The sequence below is a fragment of the Lampris incognitus genome, chromosome 13, assembly GCF_029633865.1.
Source record: "Lampris incognitus isolate fLamInc1 chromosome 13, fLamInc1.hap2, whole genome shotgun sequence".
NCBI classification, from domain to species: domain Eukaryota; kingdom Metazoa; phylum Chordata; class Actinopteri; order Lampriformes; family Lampridae; genus Lampris; species Lampris incognitus.
Genome location: NC_079223.1, coordinates 50208167 through 50232718, shown reverse-complemented (window position 1 = coordinate 50232718; position 24552 = coordinate 50208167). Strand labels below are relative to the sequence as shown.

Sequence of the window (24552 nt, the reverse complement as noted above, 5' to 3'; positions counted from 1 at the left end):
GCGAGGACCAGGGTGTGCCGACTTCCAGCATCGCAGACTGTTCCTCGGGACATAGAATGTCACCTCTCTGGCAGGGAAGGAGCCTGTGCTGGTGTGAGATGTGGAGGGGTACCAACTAGATATAGTTGGGCTCAACTCCACACATAGCATTGGCTCTGGTACCAACTTCATGGAGAGGGGCTGGACTCTACTTTTCCAGAGTTGGCCAAGGTGACAAGCGCTGGGCATGTGTGGGAATACTCACAAGTCCCCAGTTGAGCGCTGCTATGTTGGAGTTCTCCCCGGGAAATGAGAGGGTTGCCACTATACGAAGTCACTGGGGAGAAGGCTCTGACTGTTGTGTGTGCTTATGCACTGAATAGCAGTTTGGGGTATCCAGCCTTCTTGGAGTCTCTGGGTGGTGTCCTGGATAGGCTTCCGCCTGGGGACTCTATAGTTCTGCTGGGAGACTTTGACGCTCACGTGGGCAACGATGGAGAAACCTGGAGGGGCATGATTGGGAAGAACAGCCTCCCCGATCAGAACCCAAGTGGTGCCTTGTTATTGGACTTCTGTGCGAGTCATAGATTGGCCATAACAAACACCATGTTCGAACATAAGGTAGTTCATAAATGTACTTGGTACCAGAACACTTTAGGCCGAAGAGTGATGAAAGACTTTGTGGGCGTATCATCAGATCTGCGGCCGTATGTTTTCGACACTCAGGTGAAGAGAGGAGCAGAGCTGTCAACTGATCACCACCTGGTGGTGAGTTGGATCAGATGAAGGGGAAGGCTGCCGGACAGATCTGGCAAACCCAAACGTGTAGTGAGGGTGAACTGGGAACATCTGGTGGAGGCCCCTGTCTATGAGGTCTTCAAGTCCCACCTCCAGGAGAAGTTCTCATTTTATTCAAAATTGTTATTACAAATGGACAATATTAACACATGCAACAGACCTAAATGTATGCTATAAAACTACGTGTTTACAGGCTTTGCTTAACAACAGTAACACTACATTAACACACACACACACACACACACACACCCTCTCTCTTTCTTCAGGAACTTTGCATTGCAGTGCAAACATGTTAGCATGTCCACATGCTCCTGGCTAAGGAGCTCTTGGACATTTGACTACCATTCAAGCTGGATCGTGAGCACACCAGCTATCAAGTAGATAAAGGAGAAGAACTACCTGCTGTGAGACGAACGATTCCTCACTTCAAAACCCAACGCATGCCATGGATCTAAACTTGTTTCATTAATATTTTGTACTTACCCTGCTGGTGAGAGTGCTCCTATAGACGATTTTGGTCGAACAGTTTTCTCTATCTCCGCCATGTTTCAAATGTTTGTTTTTTGTTTTGTTTTTTTCTTGAAGTGACGTAGCCAACTCGGCAACAAAACATGCACCAACACAGATCCACTGAACGGATAATGAAATTCTTTGCCAACTATTTTTATAATTGAATTTTATTGAGTTCATCGATTTGGTGTTGCAGTCCTAAATATGACTAACTGAAAGTTAAAAGAACGTAGGTTCCCCGTCTTCCTAGATATTCTCAAGACTGAGAGTTGTATGTTGGAGCAAAAATAAGAGTGCAAGACTCACCACTGAGGCGCATCTCAAAGCAGATTCGGAAGCAGGACTGCATTATTTCACAAACAGACTCATTGGTCAGGTGAGCGCCAACTGGCGTCAGCAGCAAAGTCCTGAGAACCTGCAATGAAGGACAATATCCAACTCATCAAATATCCAGCTAGATAACGCTGATGATACTGATGGGCTATCCGCTATCTGAAGTCAGAGAACTCTCATATCGTTCAAACATATCATGTCAAACCAAGCTCCGTTCCAGTGGAATGAGCTGAGACGTATGTTAAGAGCTGCTCTGAGGGTACAGGAGCTCCTACAAGTGTGTTATGGCATTTAGAAACATTGCCAATAATGACAGCAATCAGAAAGAATTAATGACAGAAGAAACAAGTTTAGATGAAAAGTATCACCGCTGGCACTGGAAAAGTAAAACTGACCATTTAACTTGGGACAGCATTTCAGAATTATCACAGAAACTTCTGGTTTTGCATATCCTTGATAAACATGTGTGAAATTGACTGTGTTCCACTCAGAAGTTAAACAGCATTGTTGTACCTGCAGGATTTTCATAAGTACTACTTCATCACTGGCAGGGTCCGTTCCCACAAATCTGGCGTGGGTGACAGCGTCTGCCATGTTCTCGATGGCCTCCGCTGCGGCCTCATGGTTAGCATCTGTAAGAAGGACAACCAATGATTTTGATGCGGTCTGCAGAGCATTGCTGAAAAGGAACAGAACGTTTAAGTCAAATATTCATTAAGGAAGCTTAATCTGACACAGTCCCATAAAGATGTGGATATGCTCCTTCACGAAAGCAGACATGATAGTTTGTCCTCACACAATGCGGGTTTTCTCTAATGAAGCCATGTTAATGACAGCAGCTAAGTGTTAGCTGTAAGGGCCCTGACACCAAGCCGACAGTCGGCCATCGGCCAATGTCGGGCCGCCAGTGAGCGTCTGTGGACCTAGTTTTTGTGGTGTGTCCCGCACCATCGGCACTAGTCGGACCCCTGTCAGCAGCTTTTCGGCCGATTCAGCATGTTGAATCGGCGGAGCTAGTCGGTGAGAGAGATCGCTCTGATTGGCTGTTCGAATCAGTGCTAAGCTAGCGAATCAGGGCCGTCAGCTGTAGTCTTTGCGGTGTGTTCAAGTGCTACCTTTTGGCCCAGACGGCAGGTGATGTGAGGAGACGCACCAGTCGGCCTTGGTCGCTGCTAACGGTTTGGTGTGTCGGGGCCCTAAGAGGTAGCCTACCTGAGATTACGGAGTAAATCGATGCTCATTACACAACAGGCAGTTGGGTAAAATGTTCAGGCCTTGTGTCTGAGGAGAACTACCTTTATAAACTTGTTGCTCTGAGCAAGACAAAACATGCCATATACACAGTGCCTTGCAAAAGTATTCAAACCCCCTCAAACGTTGTCAGTTTTATCTGAATTACACAGGATACATTAAGATTTTGTTCTGTGTAATATTGTATTTAAAAAGACTGCCCATCAAAATGTAATATTTTAAAGTGACATTGGTGTTATTCATTTTTCTTAGAAAACATTCTCTAACATAACTGACATATGGTGTTTGTGTAAGTATTCAACACCTGTGCACTGGAAGCTCCACGTTTACACAGGTGAAAAATAATGCCCTAAAGAGGACACAAATTGTTGGCAATTGGCCTCCACCTGTGAGACAATAAAACAGTTCACATGGGACATCCGGGTAGTGTAGCGGTCTATTCGGTTCCCTACCAACACGGGGATCGGCAGTTCGAATCCCCCGTGTTACCTCCAGCTTGGCCGGGCGTCCCTACAGACACAATTGGCCGTGTCTGCGGGTGGGAAGCCGGATGTGGGTATGTGTCCTGGTTGCTACACTAGCGCCTCCTCTGGTCGGTCAGAGCGCCTGTTACGGGGTGAGGGGGAACTGGGGGGAATAGCGTGATCTTCCATCCCACGCGCTACGTCCCACTGGTGAAACTCCTCACTGTCAGGTGAAAAGAAGCGGCTGGTGACTCCACATGTATCGGAGGAGACATGTGGTAGTCTGCAGCCCTCCCCGGATCAGCAGAGGGGGTGGAGCAGCCACCGAGACGGCTCAGAAGAGTGGGGTAATTGGTTGGGTTCAATTGGGTGCAAAAAGGGGGAAACTCCCACCCAAAAAAAAAAAACAAAGATGGAGGGGGGGCAACAGGGGGGATCCCTCCCAAACAGTGCAAAACTAGTACATACTTACCCCAGAAGAGGTCAACTATTCTTGCAGCAAAAGGCGGCTCTATTAGGCACTAATGTATAGCAACTGAATACATATGCAAGCAGCAAGTTTCAGTTTTTAAGTTTCTTTAAAAGATCTGCTGACTAATAATTTTGGCTCTGAAATATTACTGTTAGAGCATATGAGTTTGCAATACAAATACTGACAAATACTGACTGAAAAATATGTGTAAATATCATTTGTAATCTAGACAACTGACGACTGACAACTTTCAATAGGGTTGAAGACTTTTGCAAGGCACTGTACGTATATCTTGTAGACATGTGCTTAATTTTTTTCCCTAAAGTTTTCTCAGTCTTAGTCATGCAGACATGCAAGACACAAAAGTAGAGAACCCTCGTTGTACTACTTTTTACCAATACATTTTCAGCAAACATGATGATGGTACATGAAAATCCAGAAACAGAGCAAGCGACGTTGATAAGCAGGATTCAGAAGGGTGGTAGCCCGGGAAACAACCGTTCTTCATTAAACACCAAAGGAAAAACAAATTTGGCAAGGTCCAAACAGTGTCCTTCACAGTCTGGCTCTAATCACCAGATGTGGCGCTTTGTGTTGGAGAGGCTGGTACAAATTGGCTGTCGGGGCAACGGGAGCCAGTGTTTTTGAAACCTGAGCGGCCAGATAGCTGCCGGGAGCCGGCCTGTTTTACTTTCCCATCGCCTTCAGGAACAGCAATTCATTAGCTAATAAGCCTGGGGAGGGGGGTCGGAAGGACAGAAGGAGACAGGCGGGGGTGAAGCTGAGAGCTTTCCAGGTGAAGCAGCGAAGTGTTGACTCATTCCTCACACAAAAAACATGCTAACAACTAACAATAGACTGTTTTGTTGTGGAGGAGGGATGAGAGCTGAGCACGTAGGACAGGGCTAAACCTCCACTTATCAATGTAAACAGCCACATGAAGCCAAGTAGAACTCTCCCTCCAACACATTACATCTCCCTCCAACACAATGTTACATCTCTCTCCGACACAACGTTACATCTCCCTCCAACACAATGTTACATCTCTCTCCGACACAACGTTACATCTCTCTCCGACACAACGTTACATCTCCCTCCAACACATCACATCTCCCTCCAACACAATGTTACATCTCTCCCCGACACAACGTTACATCTCCCTCCAACACATCACATCTCCCTCCAACACAATGTTACATCTCTCCCCGACACAACGTTACATCTCCCTCCAATAAAACGTTACATCTCTCTCCAACACAATGTTACATCTCCTTCCAACACAATGTTACATCTCCCTCCGACACAACGTTACATCTCCCTCCAACACATCACATCTCCCTCCAACACAACGTTACATCTCCCTCCAATAAAACGTTACATCGCCCTCCAACACATTACATCTCCCTCCAACACAATGTTACATCTCTCCGACACAGCGTTACATCTCCCTCCAATAAAACGTTACATTTCCCTCCAACACATTACATCTCCCTCCAACACAACGTTACATCTCTCTCCGACACATCACATCTCCCTCCAACACATCACATCTCCCTCCAACACAATGTTACATCTCTCTCCGACACAACGTTACATCTCTCTCCGACACAACGTTACATCTCCCTCCAACACAATGTTACATCTCTCTCCGACACAACGTTACATCTCCCTCCAACACAATGTTACATCTCCCTCCGACACAACGTTACATCTCCCTCCAACACATTACATCTCCTTCCAACACAACGTTACATCTCCCTCCAACAAGTTAAATCTCTCTCCAACACAGCGTTACATCTCCCTTCAACACAACGTTACATCTCCCTCCAACACAATGTTACATCTCTCCGACACAGCGTTACATCTCCCTCCAATAAAACGTTACATTTCCCTTCAACATGTTACATCTCTCTCCGACACAACGTTACATCTCTCTCAAACACAATGATACATCTCTCTCCAACACAACGTTACATCTCTCTCAAACACAATGATACATCTCTCTAAAACACAATGTTACATCTCTCTCCGACACAACGTTACATCTCTCTAAAACACAATGTTACATCTCTCTCCGACACAACGTTACATCTCTCTCCGACACAATGTTACATCGCTCTCCGACACAACGTTACATCTCTCTAAAACACAGCGTTACATCTCTCTCCGACACAATGTTACATCTCTCTAAAACACAATGTTACATCTCTCTCCGACACAGCGTTACATCTCCCTCCAATAAAACGTTACATTTCCCTTCAACATGTTACATCTCTCTCCGACACAACGTTACATCTCTCTCAAACACAATGATACATCTCTCTCCAACACAACGTTACATCGCTCTCCAACACAATGTTACATCGCTCTCCAACACAACTTTACATCTCTCTCAAACACAATGATACATCTCTCTCCAACACAACGTTACATCTCTCTAAAACACAATGTTACATCTCTCTCCAACACAACGTTACATCTCTCTCCGACACAACGTTACATCTCTCTAAAACACAACTTTACATCTCTCTCCGACACAACGTTACATCTCTCTAAAACACAATGTTACATCTCTCTTCGACACAACGTTACATCTCCCTCCAACATGTTAAATCTCTCTCCAACACAGCGTTACATCTCCCTCCAACACATTACATCTCCCTTCAACACAACGTTACATCTCCCTCCAACACAATGTTACATCTCTCCGACACAGCGTTACATCTCCCTCCAATAAAACGTTACATTTCCCTTCAACATGTTACATCTCTCTCCGACACAACGTTACATCTCTCTCAAACACAATGATACATCTCTCTCCAACACAACGTTACATCGCTCTCCAACACAACGTTACATCGCTCTCCAACACAACTTTACATCTCTCTCAAACACAATGTTACATCTCTCTCCAACACAACGTTACATCTCTCTCCGACACAACGTTACATCTCTCTAAAACACAATGTTACATCTCTCTCCGACACAATGTTACATCTCTCTCCAACACAACATTACATCTCTCTCAAACACAATGTTACATCTCTCTCCAACACAACGTTAGATCTCTCTGCAACACAACTTTACATCTCTCTCCGACACAATGTTACATCTCTCTCCCACACAACGTTGAAATTACAACGCATGTGAGAAGTAAGTTTGAGGGACTGGGATGAAGAACCAGAGCAGAGGACATGCGTGATCACGTTTGTTAAAAAAGAATGAAAATGAAAATCTTTGATGAGAACTGGTCAAAATGGCTTACCCATGTGTCAACTGTAACACCTGATTTTATATAGGCAGGCGTGAATATGTTTATACAGGTTTATGCAGATATCTATCTATCTATCTATATCTATTGAACACCACACATAGAACATAGGCTACTGGTATAAATAAGGATTTTTACTGCAACAATGTAGGCAGCTGATGAGTGCACTGAAAACGAAACATGCTTGTTCTGCCATTTTACAACTTTGAGCAATAATAAATCTATCTATCTATATATCTATCTATATATCTATATCTATATGTATATCTATATGTGTGTATGTATGTATGTGTGTATATATATATATATATATATATACTTAACACAAAAAGTAAGGAAATGTGTGTTAGGTAGATTATTTCTTTGTTGTAACAATGCTCCTTGGAAATAAATCTTATACCGTTGGAAAGCCTGTTCATTTGCCTTTTAAATGGGGCCACATTTGTAAGGAACACACATTTGTGAGATGAGCAGCAGAGCTGAGTATGTGGGTTACGCCCATGAAAAATTTGCCAAATCTTCTCTGCCAATGCCAAAAAGCTTATTTTGCTGTTGTTATTGACTCTTGTTTTGAGCTTCTGGTACCCCGGGTGCTGACAATCAGCTGCCTGATATAAGATTAATTGCCAAGAAGCATTGTTACAACAAAGAAATAATCTACCAAACACACATTTCCTTACTTTTTGTGCTAAGTTTATATATACATATATTCCAAGGCGACAACGCATAGAGAAGTCGTCCTGAAAATTGAAAATGTCCCCACATAGAAAACTGCTGCATCACACAGCAGACGTGTCAGAAGTGGTATCAAACACCATCAGCCTCCTGGCACACACCAGATGTGGAGGGGTTTTTAAAATAACACTACAAGTGTGTGCATGTGTGTGTGTGTGTGTGTGTGTAAAGTCAACAGGGCGGGTTCAAACAGCTGTCACGTAAAGCGGTTAAAGTATATCAGACTTGGTCCTGAATCAAAGCGCTGGCGTGAGTGAGAGAGTGAGCAGAGAGGATTGAATGGGGTTTTTTTTTACTTTTAGGCATGCCGCACACAAAAAGCTCTCAAACCCCACTCCCCCTGCAGGGGCGCATACATCTTTAGAAAGCAAACAGAGACTGCTGCTTTTTTCCCTGGTCAGGAGAGAAATTAAGTTTGTTCACCTGTTCTGTCTTTTGAATAGCATGATATCGCCTTACACCCTAATCTGGACTGCCAGGCTGCAGCATTTCAGTTTACAGGCAAAATGCACTATTTAATCAATTGATGGGCCGCAATGTAGAGTCACCGTGATTTACAAGTCCCTGACTATCCTCTACAGTCTCTGGTTTAAGAGTATTTTTTTTCTTTTATTAAACCTAAACAGACCTAAACCTTTACTTAAGCATGAACAAACAAATAGTGGCATTAGCGACTCACTCCGTACTCTTCTTTCAGTTTTTTTTTTTTACACAGTTAACACAAAACAAACACAGCGAAGCATTTTTTTTTCTAAAGTAACCTGAAGCATTCAGGTCAACGAATGCTTAGCCAGCTCCTGCAGCAGATGCAGGCCAGCTCCTCTGGCAGTGGCTCTGCTGTGAGCCTCAGTGCTGTGAGTCTCAGTAAGCCTCTGTGCTGTGAGTCTCCATGCTGAGTCTCTGTGCTGTAAGTCTCACTGCTGTGAGCAGAGGTGTAAAAACCAGGTCCAGAAAGTAAAAGTCCAAACCATGTATTTGCTCCACTCATGCACTACAGCAGCAGATTCTAGTCAACACCACTCCTCAACTAGGTAAGGAAAACTAGCAAATGAAATCAGCTTGTTTAGTAACATGGTTGGAGCAAATACACGGTTTGGACATTTACTTTCAGGACCTCGTTTTTACAACTCTGGCTATGAGTCTCAGTGAGCTTCTGTGTTGTGAGTCTTCACAGTGTTGTGAGCCTCAGTGCTGTGAGTCTCAGTGCTTTGAACCTCAGTGCTTTGAAGACCTGTGCTGTGAAGCTCTGTGCTGTGAGTCTCAGTGCTGTGAAGCTCTGTGCTGTGAGTCTCAGTGCTGTCAGCCTCTGTGCTGTGAGTCTCTGTGCTGTGAGTCTCAGTGCTGTGAGCCTCTGTACTGTGAGTCTCAGTACTGTGAGTCTCTGTGCTGTGAGTCTCTGTGCTGTGAGTCTCAGTGCTGTGAGCCTCAGTACTGTGAACCTCTGTGCTGAGTCTCAGTACTGTGAGTCTCAGTACTGTGAGCCTCAGTGCTGTGAGTCTCTGTGCTGTTAGCCTCTGTGCTGTGAGCCTCTGTGCTGTGAGTCTCAGTACTGTGGGTCTCAGCACTGTGAGTCTCATTGAATCTCTGTGCTGAGTCTCTGTGGCATGAGTCTCAGTGAGCCTCTCTGCTGTGAACCTCTCTGCTGTGAGCCTCTGTGCTGTGAGTCTCAGTGCTGTGAGCCTCTATACTGTGAACCTCTGTGCTGAGTCTCAGTACTGTGAGTCTCAGTACTGTGAGCCTCAGTGCTGTGAGTCTCAGTGCTGTGAGCCTCAGTACTGTGAACCTCTGTGCTGAGTCTCAGTACTGTGAGTCTCAGTACTGTGAGCCTCAGTGCTGTGAGTCTCAGTGCTGTGAGCCTCTGTGCTGTGAGTCTCAGTACTGTGAGCCTCAGTACTGTGAGTCTCTGTGCTGTTAGCCTCTATACTGTGAGCCTCTGTGCTGTGAGTCTCAGTACTGTGGGTCTCAGCACTGTGAGTCTCATTGAATCTCTGTGCTGAGTCTCTGTGGTGTGAGTCTCAGTTAGCCTCTCTGCTTTAAGCCTCTCTGCTGTGAGTCTCTGTGGCGTGAGTCTCTGTGGCATGAGTCTCAGTGAGCCTCTCTGCTGTGAGTCTCTCTGCTGTGAGTCTCTCTGGTGTGATTCTCAGTGAGCCTCAGTGGTGTGAGTCTCAGTGAGTCTCTCTGCTATGAGTCTCTGTGGTGTGAGCCACAGTGAGCCTCTCTGCTGTGAGTCTCTCTGGTGTGATTCTCAGTGACCCTCAGTGGTGTGAGTCTCTGTGATGTGAGTCTCAGTGAGCCTCTCTACTGTGAGCCTCAGTAATGTGAGTCTCTGTGATGTGAGTCTCAGTGAGCCTCTCTACTGTGAGCCTCAGTAATGTGAGTCTCTGTGATGTGAGTCTCAGTGAGCCTCTCTGCTGTGAGTCTCAGTGAGCCTCTCTGCTGTGAGTCTCAGTGAGCCTCTCTGCTGTGAGCCTCAGTGGTCTCAGTCTCAGTGAGCCTCTCTGCTGTGAGTCTCTCTGCTGTGAGTCTCAGTGAGCCTCTCTGCTGTGAGCCTCTGTGCTGTGAGAGCCCCAGTGAGCCTCCCTAAGAGCCCTGTGAGGGCCGGTGACCACGGGGCTGCTGGCAGCGATGTGAAAAGGGCTTTGCTGACTCTGTGGGCCGCAGAGAGCACAAGGAAAGACAGACGGGAGAAATGAGAGGGAGAAAGAGTGAGTGGAGGAGGAGAAGGGGGAGAGACATGGATGATATCTGCTGGGGGGGGCTAGCACTCTGTCCTTGCCAGAAGACCATAGGCCAACAATCAAGCAGAATTACCTCACACTAAATGAAAGTGATGAGTGAGAGTGGTGTGTGCTTGTAAGAGTGTATGTACATACTATGTGTATGTGTGTGAGAGAGTGTGTGTGAGAATAGGAGAGACAGACAGAGACAAAGAGAGAGATGATGATGACAAGCCAAGACATCCATAGACTGCAATAAATGATGGGAAGGAAACAGAGGGGAAACAGGAGGGCAGGTGGGTAGAACGGTGGGGGGGCTGGATGGAGGAGGGTGACGATCTGAGAGAACATGGGAAAATGTGACGAGTGGTTCCATGAGGGGTTATTTGGGGGTTGGGGTGTGGGGGTCGCAGTAGTGAGCCTCAGTAGTGTTAACATGACATGCAGGATAGAGAAGAACTGAACCACCGCTGGGGCAGTATTAGCCTAATGTGTGTGTGTGTGTGGGGGGGGGGGGTGCTCTACCATGTCAGAAAGCCTAGAGAGCAGAGGGCTAGAGTCAACAGAGACAGAGTTTTAGTGTGTCCATACAACGGGGGCTGGGGTCAGCCATGTTGGACCTTGGCCTACAGAGACACATGGCATCACATGTTGCTATCATGCCTCATCACAGTGCAGCACTCCAGTGTTTGAGACAAAGCTTTCAAGTGATCCAAAATGACCAGCTTCAGTTTAACTAAAACAACTTCATCCGTAGTACTACATGTAGAAGCAGTACTGCTAGCCAAAAAACACCGACCGACCTAAATACAGGCACCAAAATAAACACCTCATATTAAAAAGTTCCTTAAAGTAGCAACAGTACCTCACAAAAAGTCCACATAGACACTGAAAATATAAAATCTACTGTGATTACTGGGCTGTTGGACGTCAGTAGTTGTGTGTGGCCAGTAGAGGGCAGTGTTTGACAGGAGCAGTGTTTCTGTTTAAAACAGACTGACACCTGAGTCACCAACTCGCTCCAGGAAGACTACATGAACGAGATGTGGAGACTTGTTCCTACGTTACAGAGACATGATACAAAGCTTTTCAGTGCTGGAGGGTTGTAAGCAACATGTTTTAGTGCTGGGGGGTTGAAAGCAACATGTTTCCAGTGCTGGGGGGTTGTAAGCAACATGTTTTAGTGCTGGGGGGTTGTAAGCAACATGTTTTAGTGCTGGAGGGTTGTAAGCAACATGTTTCCAGTGCTGGAGGGTTGTAGGCAACATGTTTTAGTGCTGGAGGGTTGTAAGCAACATGTTTCCAGTGCTGGAGGGTTGTAAGCAGCATGTTTCCAGTGCTGGAGGGCTGTAAACAGCATGTTTCCAGTGCTGGAGGGTTGTAAGCAGCATGTTTCCAGTGCTGGAGGGCTGTAAGCAACATATTTCCAGTGCTGGAGGGCTGTAAGCAACATGTTTTAGTGCTGGAGGGCTGTAAGCAACATATTTCCAGTGCTGGAGGGCTGTAAACAGCATGTTTCCAGTGCTGGAGGGTTGTAAGCAGCATGTTTCCAGTGCTGGGGGGGTTGTAAGCAACATGTTTTCAGTGCTGGAGGGTTGTAAGCAACATATTTCCAGTGCTGGAGGGCTGTAAACAGCATGTTTCCAGTGCTGGAGGGTTGTAAGCAGCATGTTTCCAGTGCTGGAGGGTTGTAAGCAGCATGTTTCCAGTGCTGGAGGGCTGTAAACAGCATGTTTCCAGTGCTGGAGGGTTGTAAGCAGCATGTTTCCAGTGCTGGAGGGCTGTAAGCAACATATTTCCAGTGCTGGAGGGCTGTAAGCAACATGTTTTAGTGCTGGAGGGCTGTAAGCAACATATTTCCAGTGCTGGAGGGCTGTAAACAGCATGTTTCCAGTGCTGGAGGGTTGTAAGCAGCATGTTTCCAGTGCTGGGGGGGTTGTAAGCAACATGTTTTCAGTGCTGGAGGGTTGTAAGCAACATATTTCCAGTGCTGGAGGGCTGTAAACAGCATGTTTCCAGTGCTGGAGGGTTGTAAGCAGCATGTTTCCAGTGCTGGAGGGTTGTAAGCAGCATGTTTCCAGTGCTGGAGGGTTGTAAGCAACATGTTTCCAGTGCTGGAGGGCTGTAAGCAACATGTTTCCAGTGCTGGAGGGTTGTAAGCAACATGTTTCCAGTGCTGGAGGGTTGTAAGCAGCATGTTTCCAGTGCTGGGGGGTTGTAAGCAACATGTTTCCAGTGCTGGGGGGTTGTAAGCAACGTGTTTTAGTGCTGGGGGGTTGTAAGCAACATGTTTCCAGTGCTGGGGGGTTGTAAGCAACATGTTTCCAGTGCTGGAGGGTTGTAAGCAACATGTTTCCAGTGCTGGAGGGTTGTAAGCAACATGTTTCCAGTGCTGGAGGGTTGTAAGCAACATGTTTCCAGTGCTGAGGGGTTGTAAGCAACATGTTTCCAGTGCTGGGGGGTTGTAAGCAGCATGTTTTAGTGCTGGGGGGTTGTAAGCAACATGTTTCCAGTGCTGGAGGGTTGTAAGCAGCATGTTTCCAGTGCTGGAGGGTTGTAAGCAACATGTTTTAGTGCTGGAGGGTTGTAAGCAACATGTTTCCAGTGCTGGAGGGTTGTAGGCAACATGTTTTAGTGCTGGAGGGTTGTAAGCAACATGTTTCCAGTGCTGGAGGGTTGTAAGCAGCATGTTTCCAGTGCTGGAGGGCTGTAAACAGCATGTTTCCAGTGCTGGAGGGTTGTAAGCAGCATGTTTCCAGTGCTGGAGGGCTGTAAGCAACATATTTCCAGTGCTGGAGGGCTGTAAGCAACATGTTTTAGTGCTGGAGGGCTGTAAGCAACATATTTCCAGTGCTGGAGGGCTGTAAACAGCATGTTTCCAGTGCTGGAGGGTTGTAAGCAGCATGTTTCCAGTGCTGGGGGGGTTGTAAGCAACATGTTTTCAGTGCTGGAGGGTTGTAAGCAACATATTTCCAGTGCTGGAGGGCTGTAAACAGCATGTTTCCAGTGCTGGAGGGTTGTAAGCAGCATGTTTCCAGTGCTGGAGGGTTGTAAGCAGCATGTTTCCAGTGCTGGAGGGTTGTAAGCAACATGTTTCCAGTGCTGGAGGGCTGTAAGCAACATGTTTCCAGTGCTGGAGGGCTGTAAGCAGCATGTTTCCAGTGCTGGAGGGCTGTAAGCAACATATTTCCAGTGCTGGAGGGCTGTAAACAGCATGTTTCCAGTGCTGGAGGGTTGTAAGCAGCATGTTTCCAGTGCTGGGGGGGTTGTAAGCAACATGTTTTCAGTGCTGGAGGGTTGTAAGCAACATATTTCCAGTGCTGGAGGGCTGTAAACAGCATGTTTCCAGTGCTGGAGGGTTGTAAGCAGCATGTTTCCAGTGCTGGAGGGTTGTAAGCAGCATGTTTCCAGTGCTGGAGGGTTGTAAGCAACATGTTTCCAGTGCTGGAGGGCTGTAAGCAACATGTTTCCAGTGCTGGAGGGTTGTAAGCAACATGTTTCCAGTGCTGGAGGGTTGTAAGCAGCATGTTTCCAGTGCTGGGGGGTTGTAAGCAACATGTTTCCAGTGCTGGGGGGTTGTAAGCAACGTGTTTTAGTGCTGGGGGGTTGTAAGCAACATGTTTCCAGTGCTGGAGGGTTGTAAGCAACATGTTTCCAGTGCTGGAAGGTTGTAAGCAACGTGTTTTAGTGCTGGAGGGTTGTAAGCAACATGTTTCCAGTGCTGGAGGGTTGTAAGCAACATGTTTCCAGTGCTGGAGGGTTGTAAGCAACATGTTTCCAGTGCTGGAGGGTTGTAAGCAACATGTTTCCAGTGTTGGAGGGTTGTAAGCAACAGGTTTTCAGTGCTGGAGAGTTGTAAGCAACATGTTTCCAGTACTGGAGGGTTATAAGCAACATGTTTTAGGGGCTCATCATTGAATGTGTGAAAATAAAGGCTTTGGTCAACCCTGTCATGTCACATCTGCTCCAGTGCGGGGTCCACACATCCAACCACAGTACTGTGTTTGTGAAAATGTGAATTAAAAATGCACAGGCCTATGAATATAAAGACTTGGATATAGAGGCATATATGTTCAGCAGACAAGCAGAACCTCAGATCAAGCTTCATCTGTTAGACTCGTTTGACGGGTTTGGTATTTTCAAAAGCTCCCTCAATTAATTCAGTCAATCAAGGTTACATGAAAAACTCAATTAGACAATCTCAATTAGCTGTTTAACGAGTGCTCAGACAACCAAGTGTTCACAGTCAATCTTATATGATCTGACTGAAACTTCCACTTTTCAAACCCAAGTATCATGCAAGATTCAGTGATGGTTTCATTATTTTTAAGCCTTGATAAAGTTTTAGTATCAAGCTGAAAGTTAAAAATGTCATTCTATTCCTCAAACTCTTGTTTGCTTATTTTCATGCATGATATTTATTGTTATTTTCAGCTGTCTGAATTCCCTTTCTCATCAAGTCAATGTAAGCTACTGAATGTCATGAACAAATTCCTCACACACTCTGACTTGCTTCAGCTGTAGGGATGTCAACCCAGCTCAGCCTCTGCTGTTAAACAACAGGGAGGTGGCTGAAGACCACCACATCGCATGATATTAGTGTGCTCACTTCCAAAAAGACATAGTTCAAACAACATTTTAATGAGTATTTATAAAGAATCAAGTCATTTCCTTCTCAGAGATGTAGTGATATACAGAACAACGATCAGCAGCTGGAAGACCTGAGCTAGAAGACTCCAAGCCAGAACACCCTGAGCTAGGAGATCTTGAGCCAGAAGACCTGAGCGAGAAGACCCCGAGCTAGAAGACCCCAAGCCAGAAGACCCTGAGCTAGAAGATCCTGAGCCAGATGACCTGAGCTAGAAGACCCCGAGCCAGAAGACCCCCGAGCCAGAAGACCCAAACCAGAAGACCCGAGCCAGAAGGTCCCAGGTTTGTGCATCACTAACAGCTCGTTGGGACAGACGCTCAACACTTGACATCGATCCCTAAAACATTAAATGCTGCCGAAAAGCGTAACAGCATTTTCACTCCAAACTTCTATCACCAGCATTCCTCCCACCTCACAAAACAATGACAGTTGGTTAATTCTTTACACATTAAAGGGACGGAATTACATTTACAACCCATGTCCTGACTGTAATACCTTGTTGTTCCAGTGTTTTGCTCTGCATTCATATGTAAATCTGATATACATTCATTCTGTGCTGACTTTTATTTCAGTAGCTCGTGGGATGTGCATGTCAGAATCATGTGAGAGCTGCTGATTCATTCTCCAGGTCAAATTTCAGTAATTCCTGAATTTCCCCATAGTGAACCAAGATCCAAGTTGCCCAGACAACACCAGAGCAGAGCCAGATATACAGAACATTCTGAGACAGCATCAGGTAATGAAAGTAACACATCACATAATGAAAAACAAGCCTTTAAGAAATGTGATTTAATGTTAAGTGGTAATTCATTATGTGATGATGGTTTTCATTGTCTGATGGGCTAACATTTCATCCCTTATTGTGCTTGTGATGTGATGCCTGGTCATTTCCTTTGCTTCCTGGTGATTCTATTATTCCATGGCAGTGCTAGGCATCGGCCAATCAACGGCTCCAGCGAATAAAAAGCGGGCTTGTCAGGAGCAAGGGGCCCACCCACTCCCACTAGAGACCAGAGTAGCTGGATGTCTTGATTTCACCGTCAAGTTCATCATCACCCACACAAATTGGACACCGGCAGTGTGTCGGGCAGTAAAATTACCCCCCCCCCCCCATAATTTTTCCTTTTCAATAAATGTGGTATATTTAATTGAAGCTGTAAAGTGATCATTGACACAAGCAAACGTGATTCCAGCTGTCAGGTTTCAGTGGCTTTGCATATACATACCACAACTAGCCTGCCACCTGTGTAACAACATGCATGTGTTACACATGGTAACCAGATATTCTGGGATGTGGGACCCTAGGCCGGTTTCATTCCCTCCCACAATCATATCGATTGGTTTCAAACATGATTCAACACATCAAACTAGTACTGCAGTTATAGCCATTTAATGAATTTCATCAGCCTAGCAATTCTAGCAGACAGAGGAACAGTACAATACTCCCAAAACATCCTTACAAACAGGCGTCCGGATTACATAGTGGTCTATTCCATTGCCTACCAACACGGGTATCGCCAGATCGAATCCCCATGTTACCTCCGGCTTGGTCGGGCGTCCCTACAGACATAATCGGCCGGGTCTAGGGGTAGGAAGCCGGACGTGGGTATGTGTCCTGGTCACTGCACTAGTGACCAGACTCTGGTCGGTCGGGGCGCCTGTTCAGGGGGGAGGGGGAGCATGATCCTCCCATGTGCTATGTCCCCCTGATGAAACTCCTCACTGTCAGGTGAAGAGAAGCAGCTGGTGACTCCACATGTATCGGAGGAGGCATGTGGTAGTCTGCAGCCCTTCCCGGATCGGCAGAGGAGGTGGAGCAGCGACCGGGACGGCTCAGAAGAGTGGGGTGATTGGCCGGATACAATTGGGGAGAAAAAGGAGGGAAAAATCAACAACAAATAAAGTGACAAAGCAGTGTTGCGATTAAGTAATAAATAATTTACAGAAACACTGCATGCAGTGGCTCGTCTGTACATTATTAGTCCACCCTCTCTCTCTCTCTCTCGCTCTCTCTCTCTCGCTCTCTAACAAGCAGCTTTATCATAAACGTGTGGGGGTGGCTGTGGTTAGTGCAGGTGTTTTAAAGTGTCGAGGTTCACCTACAAGTTGTTTTCCTTAAGTGGTAGCCGTAGCTTTTGCTTACACTGCCAAAACTCTTATATTTTGTTAGAAAAAAAGAGCTGTGTGTGTGTGTGTGTGTGTGTGTGTGTGTGTGTGTGTGTGTGTGTGTGTGTGTGTGTGTGAAAGAGAGAGACAGAGACCATGTGTTTAATGACAGTATGCTTGTTTTGCTGCACTTCAGCAATAACCAACAGCGTTAGGAACAGCTGGTGTGTATGTCCAGCAGTGAAGAGCCTGACACTGCCAGGCTGGGACAACACAACATGCCCTGCCTTCCCTTGCCTCAGGTGTATCAACATGCCTTGCCTTACCTTGTCTCAGGTGTATATACCTTACCTTGCCTCAGGTGTATCAACATGCCTTGCCTTACCTTGCCTCAGGTGTATATACCTTACCTTGCCTCAGGTGTATCAACATGCCTTGCCTTACCTTGCCTCAGGTGTATCAACATGCCTTACCTTGCCTCAGGTGTATCAACATGCCTTACTTTACCTTGCCTCAGGTGTATCAACATGCCTTACTTTACCTTGCCTCAGGTGTATCAACATGCCTTGCCTTACCTTGCCTCAGGTGTATCAACATGCCTTACCTTGCCTCAGGTGTATCAACATGCCTTACTTTACCTTGCCTCAGGTGTATCAACATGCCTTACTTTACCTTGCCTCAGGTGTATCAACATGCCTTACCTTACCTTGCTACAGGTGTATCAGCATGCCTTACCTTGCCTCAGGTGTATCAGCATGCCTTACCTTACCTTGCTACAGGTGTATCAACATGCCTTACCTTACCTCGTCTCAGGTGTATCAACATGCCTCACCTTGCTTCAGGTGTATCAACATGCCTTACCTTGCCTCAGGTGTATCAACATGGCTTGCCTTACCTTGCCTCAGTTTTAACAACATGCCTTACCTGGCCTCAGGTTTATCAACATGCCTTACCTTGCCTCAGGTTTATCAACATGCCTTACCTTGCCTCAGGTGTATCAACATGCCCTGCCTTACCTTGCCTCAGGTGTATCAACATGCCCTGCCTTACCTTGCTTCAGGTGTATCAACATGCCTTACCTTACCTTGCCTCAGGTGTATCAACATGCCTTACTTTACCTTGCCTCAGGTGTATCAACATGCCTTACCTTACCTTGCCTCAGGTGTATCAACATGCCCTGCCTTACCTTGCCTCAGGTGTATCAACATGCCTTACCTTGCCTCAGGTATATCAACATGCCTTACCTTACCTTGCTACAGGTGTATCAACATGCCTTACCTTACCTTGCCTCAGGTATATCAACATGCCTTATCTTACCTTGCTACAGGTGTATCAACATGCCTTACATTACCTTGCCTCAGGTGTATCAACATGCCTTACTTTACCTTGCCTCAGGTGGATCAACATGCCTTACCTTACCTTGCTACAGGTGTATCAACATGCCTTACCTTGCCTCAGGTGTATCAACATGTCTTACCTTACCTTGCTACAAGTGTATCAACATGCCTTACCTTGCCTCAGGTGTATCAACATGCCTTACCTTGCCTCAGGTGTATCAACATGCCTTACCTTGCGTCAGGTTTATGAACATGCCTTACCTACCTTGCCTCAGGTGTATCAACATGCCTTACCTACCTTGCCTCAGGTGTATCAACATGCCTTACCTTACCTTGCCTCAGGTGTATCAAAATGCCTTACCTTGCCTCAGGTGTATCAACATGGCTTGCCTTACCTTGCCTCAGGTGTATCAACATGCCTTACCTTGCCTCAGGTTTATCAACATGCCTTACCTACCTTGCCTCAGGTGTATCAACATGCCTTACCTACCTTGCCTCAGGTGTATCAACATGCCTTACCTTACCTTGCCTCAGGTGTATCAACATGCCTTACCTTGCCTCAGGTGTATCAACATGCCTTACCTTGCCTCAGTTGTAACAACATGCCTTACCTTGCCTAAGGTGTATCAACATGCCTTACCTTACCTTGCCTCAGGTGTATCAACGTGCCTTGCTTTACCTTGTCTCAGGTGTATCAACATGCCTTACCTACCTTGCCTCACGTGTATCAACATGCCTTACCTTGCCTCAGGTGTATCAACATGCCTTACCTACCTTGCCTCACGTGTATCAACATGCCTTGCCTTACCTTGCCTCAGGTGTATCAACATGCCTTACCTACCTTGCCTCAGGTGTATCAACATGCCTTGCCTTACCTTGCCTCAGGTATATCAACATGCATTACCTTACCGTGCCTCAGGTGTATCAACATGCCTTATCTTGCCTCATGTGTATCAACATGCCTTACCTTACCTTGCCTCATGTGTATCAACATGCCTTACCTTACCTAGCCTCAGGCGTATCAACATGCCTTACCTTACCGTGCCTCAGGTGTATCAACATGCCTTACCTTACCTTGCCTCAGGTGTATCTACATGCCCTGCCTTACCTTGCCTCAGGTGTATCAACATGGCTTACCTTACCTTGCCTCAGGTGTATCAACATGCCTTACCTTGCCTCAGGTGTATCAAAATGGCTTGCCTTACCTTGCCTCAGGTGTATCAACATGCCTTACCTTACCTTGCTACAGGTGTATCAACATGCCTTACCTTACCTTGCCTCAGGTGTATCAACATGCCTTACCTTGCTACAGGTGTGTCAACATGCCTTACCTTACCTTGCCTCAGGTGTATCAACATGCCTTACCTTACCTTGCCTCAGGTGTATCAACATGCCTTGCCTTACCTTGCCTCAGGTGTATCATACAAGGCAAACAGCCCCAAAATAACATACTGCAACACTCCACTTTGCTGTGGCCTTGGCTAAACTTGGAGATTTGTGGGCAGGGTCAGGTTCGGGTGATTAATTGATGCATATTTTAGCAGGTCAGGCAGCACCGATTGGCTCTCGTCGGTACTGCAGACAGGTGGTCAGTGTTTTTAACAGGTCCCCTGGAGCTCAGAAGGACCAGTCTAGAAGCACCGACTGCTGCTGCTGCTACTCACTTAGAATACACAAATGAACACCACCCTGATTAAACTATGGCAAACTGGCTGCAGGAAGTGCATGAACAACCTCTTAAAATGGACATCTGAGCAGGATTTTATGCCTGGTATTTAACGTAACCCTGGATCCCATTTCAACTCGGCTGTCTGGACAAAAGTTTAACGCTATTTACTCAACCTCTACTATTTAGACTAGAATTTTTTGGTGATACATGCTTGTTTCACACTGAACAAAACAAAACAAGTGGCCAACTGCAGGCCATATCTCCATGTTGGGGATGGTGAGCACAGCCTGTGCTGTTTGTACTACAAAAAACTTGAACTTACGCATCAGTGATGAGAATAGGCTATTCTTAGCATTCCTGGAACTGATGAGCAGCAAGTATTAGTCAGGACTGACAGATTAATCACAGACATGTATTGTGTAAATGATGATTACTCTCTATATACCCTCTACGCTCTCATTTCAGGCTCTGTGACAACTTAATCATACATTTAAGTTAGCTGCACCGCGTCTCCAAAACCAATCCATCCAAATTCACCATTAACAGGACAGTCACTGAGCTAAGTAGCAGTTAGTCAGTCAGAAATACTAGGGGGCGTCCGGGGTAGCGGAGCAGTCTATTCCGTTGCCTACCGACACGGGGATCTTCAGTTCGAGTCCCCGTGTTACCTCCGGCTTGGTCGGGCGTCCCTACCAACACAGTTAGCTGTGTCTGCAGGTGGGAAGCCAGATCCCAGATAGCAAAATTGCTGTGGCCTGGACCCGCCCCACACCTGACTTTCATCTTTCTTTCATCCGGCCCACATACCGCGTGGAATGATGGCACTTGGGTGATCCACTCCTGTTTGCCAGATCTGGGCCAGAACCAAGCCATAGCAATGCCACATGTGCCACATATTTGCCAGGGGTGGCCCATATTTGTTTTGTGATATTTGGGTCATATTGACCATTTACCACATGGGCCACTTCAGGGTCACATCCAGATTACATGTTGCCGAGAGCACCGCAACTTTGCCAATTAAGGCCTACATTTGATTTGGCATATTTGGGCCATATTTGCTATTATACATGTGGGCCACTTCAGGCTCACATCCATTTTGTCAGGGCCAGAAGAAGGCCATCAAGTGCCTGAAGTGGCCCACATTCGGATGCTATCTGGGATGTGGGTGTGTGTCCTGGTTGCTGCACTTAGCACTTCCTCTGGTTGGTCGGGACTCCTGTTCAGGGGGGAGGGGGAACGGGGGGGGGGCAGCGTGATCCTCCCTTGCGCTACGTCCCCCTGGTGAAATTCTTCACTGTCAGGTGAAAAGAAGCAGCTGGCGACTCCACATGTATCGGAGGAGGCATGTGGTAGTCTGCAGCCCTCCCCGGATGGGCAGAGGGGGTGGCACAGCAACCAGGACAGCTCGAAAGAGCGGGGTAATTGCCCAAGTACAATTGGGGAGAAAAGGGGGGGGGTCCCAAAATAATAATGAAAAAGGACAGTTACTGTACTAAGTAGCAGTTAGTCCGTCAAAAACACTAAACTTAATTAGCAAAGTAATCTCCCCACAGCTGTGCTGTTAGTGTTTCCTGACAAACCTGTGTTTCAGAACTACTTTTCCTCAGCATGAGCTATTCAGGATGAGGCGTGTTCTCACCAATGATGCCATAGGAAAGAAACTTGTTGACTGAGGTGAGGGCGAGGCCTGTGATTGGTCCAGTGGTGTCCTCAGAACGCACGACTTCCAGGAAGGGCCTCAGGAACACATTCGGCTCCACATCATTCAGCTCTGAAATGAAAGAGAATCAAGTGTCAGAAGCACAGCGAAAAGTGCCCCTACTACCCACCCCGTAAACTAACACTAAACAAGAAACTGAAAAAAAGATGGCGGCAATTTGACTCTTAATATCACGTAATCATCAGGACAACTAAAAGTGTCCTGACATCATGTACCATCCTAGCCAGTGGTTAAAAAAAATATGAAAATAAATAAACAAAAAAATGAAAATAAAAAAAGCACAATCTATAACACTTGGTCAAAACTACAAAAACCTCACATCCTGCTCTGCGTCAGCATCACTCAAATGCAGAACATCCAGCATAAGTGCTGTATATGGCTTTTCTTTAGAGAATTAGTTCAAAACCAAAAGAAAAGACAAAGATCTGCAGGAATCACATTTCCTGCTGCTCCTGCAGCTCGCTGGCTTCACTTCAAGCCCGTGTTTGCAGCACGCAGGTATACATCTGCATATCGGGGGCTGAGAGACAATATGATACGGGCAACCCCTTAACTTCTCAGCTAGCTTCCCCCTTTCTTTGCTCCCAAATTGTACTTGGCAAACTACCCCACTCTTCCGAGCTGTCCCGGTTGCTGCTCCAACCCCTCTGCTGATCCGGGGAGGGTTGCAGACTACCACATGCCTCCTTCGATACATGTGGAGTCGCCAGCCACTTCTTCTCACCTTACAGTGAGGAGTTCCACCAGGTGGACGTAGCACGTGGGTGGGTCACGCTATTCCCCCCAGTTCCCCCTCTGCCCGAAAAGGTGCCCCGATCGACCAGAGGAGGCGCTAGTGCAGCGACCAGGACACATACCAACAGCCAGCTTCCCACCCACAGACACGGCCAACCGTGTCTGTAGGGATGCCCAATCAAGCCGGAGGCAACACAGGAATTCGAACCGGCAACCCCCGTGTTGGTAGGCAACGGAATAGACCGCTACGCCACCCAGACGCCCCATTCTCAGCTAGCTTCTTTACCAACTTACACCACCCGAGTGCCAGAAAACTCCTGTGCTGCTTCTACACTAACTACTTGGTAATATTACTTTTAAACATCCTCAAGGCCTTTTTTATATCTTCACTTATCATGCCAGGAATTTTCTGCAAATCTACACCACGTGTGATGTGCCTCAGAAAGCCTTGGGCTCAAACGTTGTTGTGCACACAAACAGCAGGCCAGGACACAGTGGTCAACAGCATTGTGTGCAGTTTAATATACTGTTCACCCAGGCTCCATAGATGTCTGTGTAAACAGCCATGCTGCCCTCTGGGAGCAGATCAATGGGGAATTAGCAGTGCAGGAGGCTGTAACCCTCTCTCTGCTGCTGCTGCTGCTGCTGCTGCTCCTCCTCCAGAGATGGGAACATGGAGGGAGAGATGGGAGGAAGGGGATATATTGCATGAAAACAGAGAGAAAGGAGAGATGATTGGAAAAGAGAGACAGAGGCAGTGAACAACCTATTTGAGAAAATGACAGGATGTTCAAAGGACACCTTTTGATAAATCTCCCTAGTTTGTTATTCTTCAATTTCCCACAATTCCTCTGTAAGGTGGCTATGAAGGAAGATAAATAACACATTAATGAAAAAGACGAGAACAGTGGAGGAGGTATGTAGCTCAACATGGTCACAGCGACGACAAAAACCCCACCAAGACAACATCATGTCCGGGTGTCCGGGTAGCGTAGCGGTCTATTCCGTAGGCTACCAACACGGAGATTGTGTTGGTAGCCAGTTCCAATCCCCCTGTTACCTCCGGCTTGGTCAGGCGTCCCTACAGACACAATTGTCCGTGCCTGTGGGTGGGAAGCCGGATGTGGGTATGTGCCCTGGTCACTGCACTAGCGCGTCCTCTGGTCAGTGGGGGTGCCTGTTTGGGGGGGGGGGGACTGGGGGGATAGCGTGATCCTCCCACACGCTACGTCCCCCTGGTGAAACTCCTCACTGTCAGGTGAAAAGAAGCGGCTGGCGACTCATGTGGTAGCCTGCAGCCCTCCTGGACCCCCCCCCCCCCCCAATCACCATCATGTCCGATGGCAGGTGTGTGCTGAGTAAGTGAGCAGCAGAATGACAGTGACTGGTCCTGATGGGGGGGGTTGGGGGGAATTAATAAAAATAAAAGGGCTCTGAAGCGTCGGCTTGCAGGCTGCGTCCTATACATTCGGACTTATAAGAGGGCTTACAAAACTCATTTGTCTTCTCTTGTTATCACTTCACCGCTTTCCATCACACCATGAAAAGACTTGGCCAATCCACTCAAATTTGAATCAGTACTGTCTGTCTGTCTTTTGAATTATGCCCTCTCTCTCTATTCAAAGATTACGGGGGGGGGGTCTGTAAAAACCCAAAACAAGTAAAACAACAACGGGCAAATGAGTTGAGTCACGCAGGCTGCTGCGAGGCGCTGTGTTGAAGCAGCCTGCCGCAGCAATACTGGGAGGATTACAGCTTACTTGAGACGGAAAAATAAAAAACACTTGCAATTTCAAAGGGCCCG

At 46.7% G+C, this 24552-nt stretch overlaps 1 protein-coding gene across 1 annotated transcript in view; it reads right to left on the bottom strand.

Annotated features, from left to right (window-relative positions):
- Positions 1 to 24552, bottom strand: part of gbf1 (golgi brefeldin A resistant guanine nucleotide exchange factor 1) — a 164250-nt gene that overhangs the window by 79225 nt on the left and 60473 nt on the right. Inside the window, exons 4-6 of the mRNA XM_056291582.1 lie at positions 21933 to 22064; positions 2134 to 2252; positions 1594 to 1702 (exon numbers count right to left, since the gene is read on the bottom strand). Coding sequence (XP_056147557.1) covers positions 1594 to 1702; positions 2134 to 2252; positions 21933 to 22064 — 360 coding nt within the window. The remainder of the gene's footprint in view (positions 1 to 1593; positions 1703 to 2133; positions 2253 to 21932; positions 22065 to 24552) is intronic.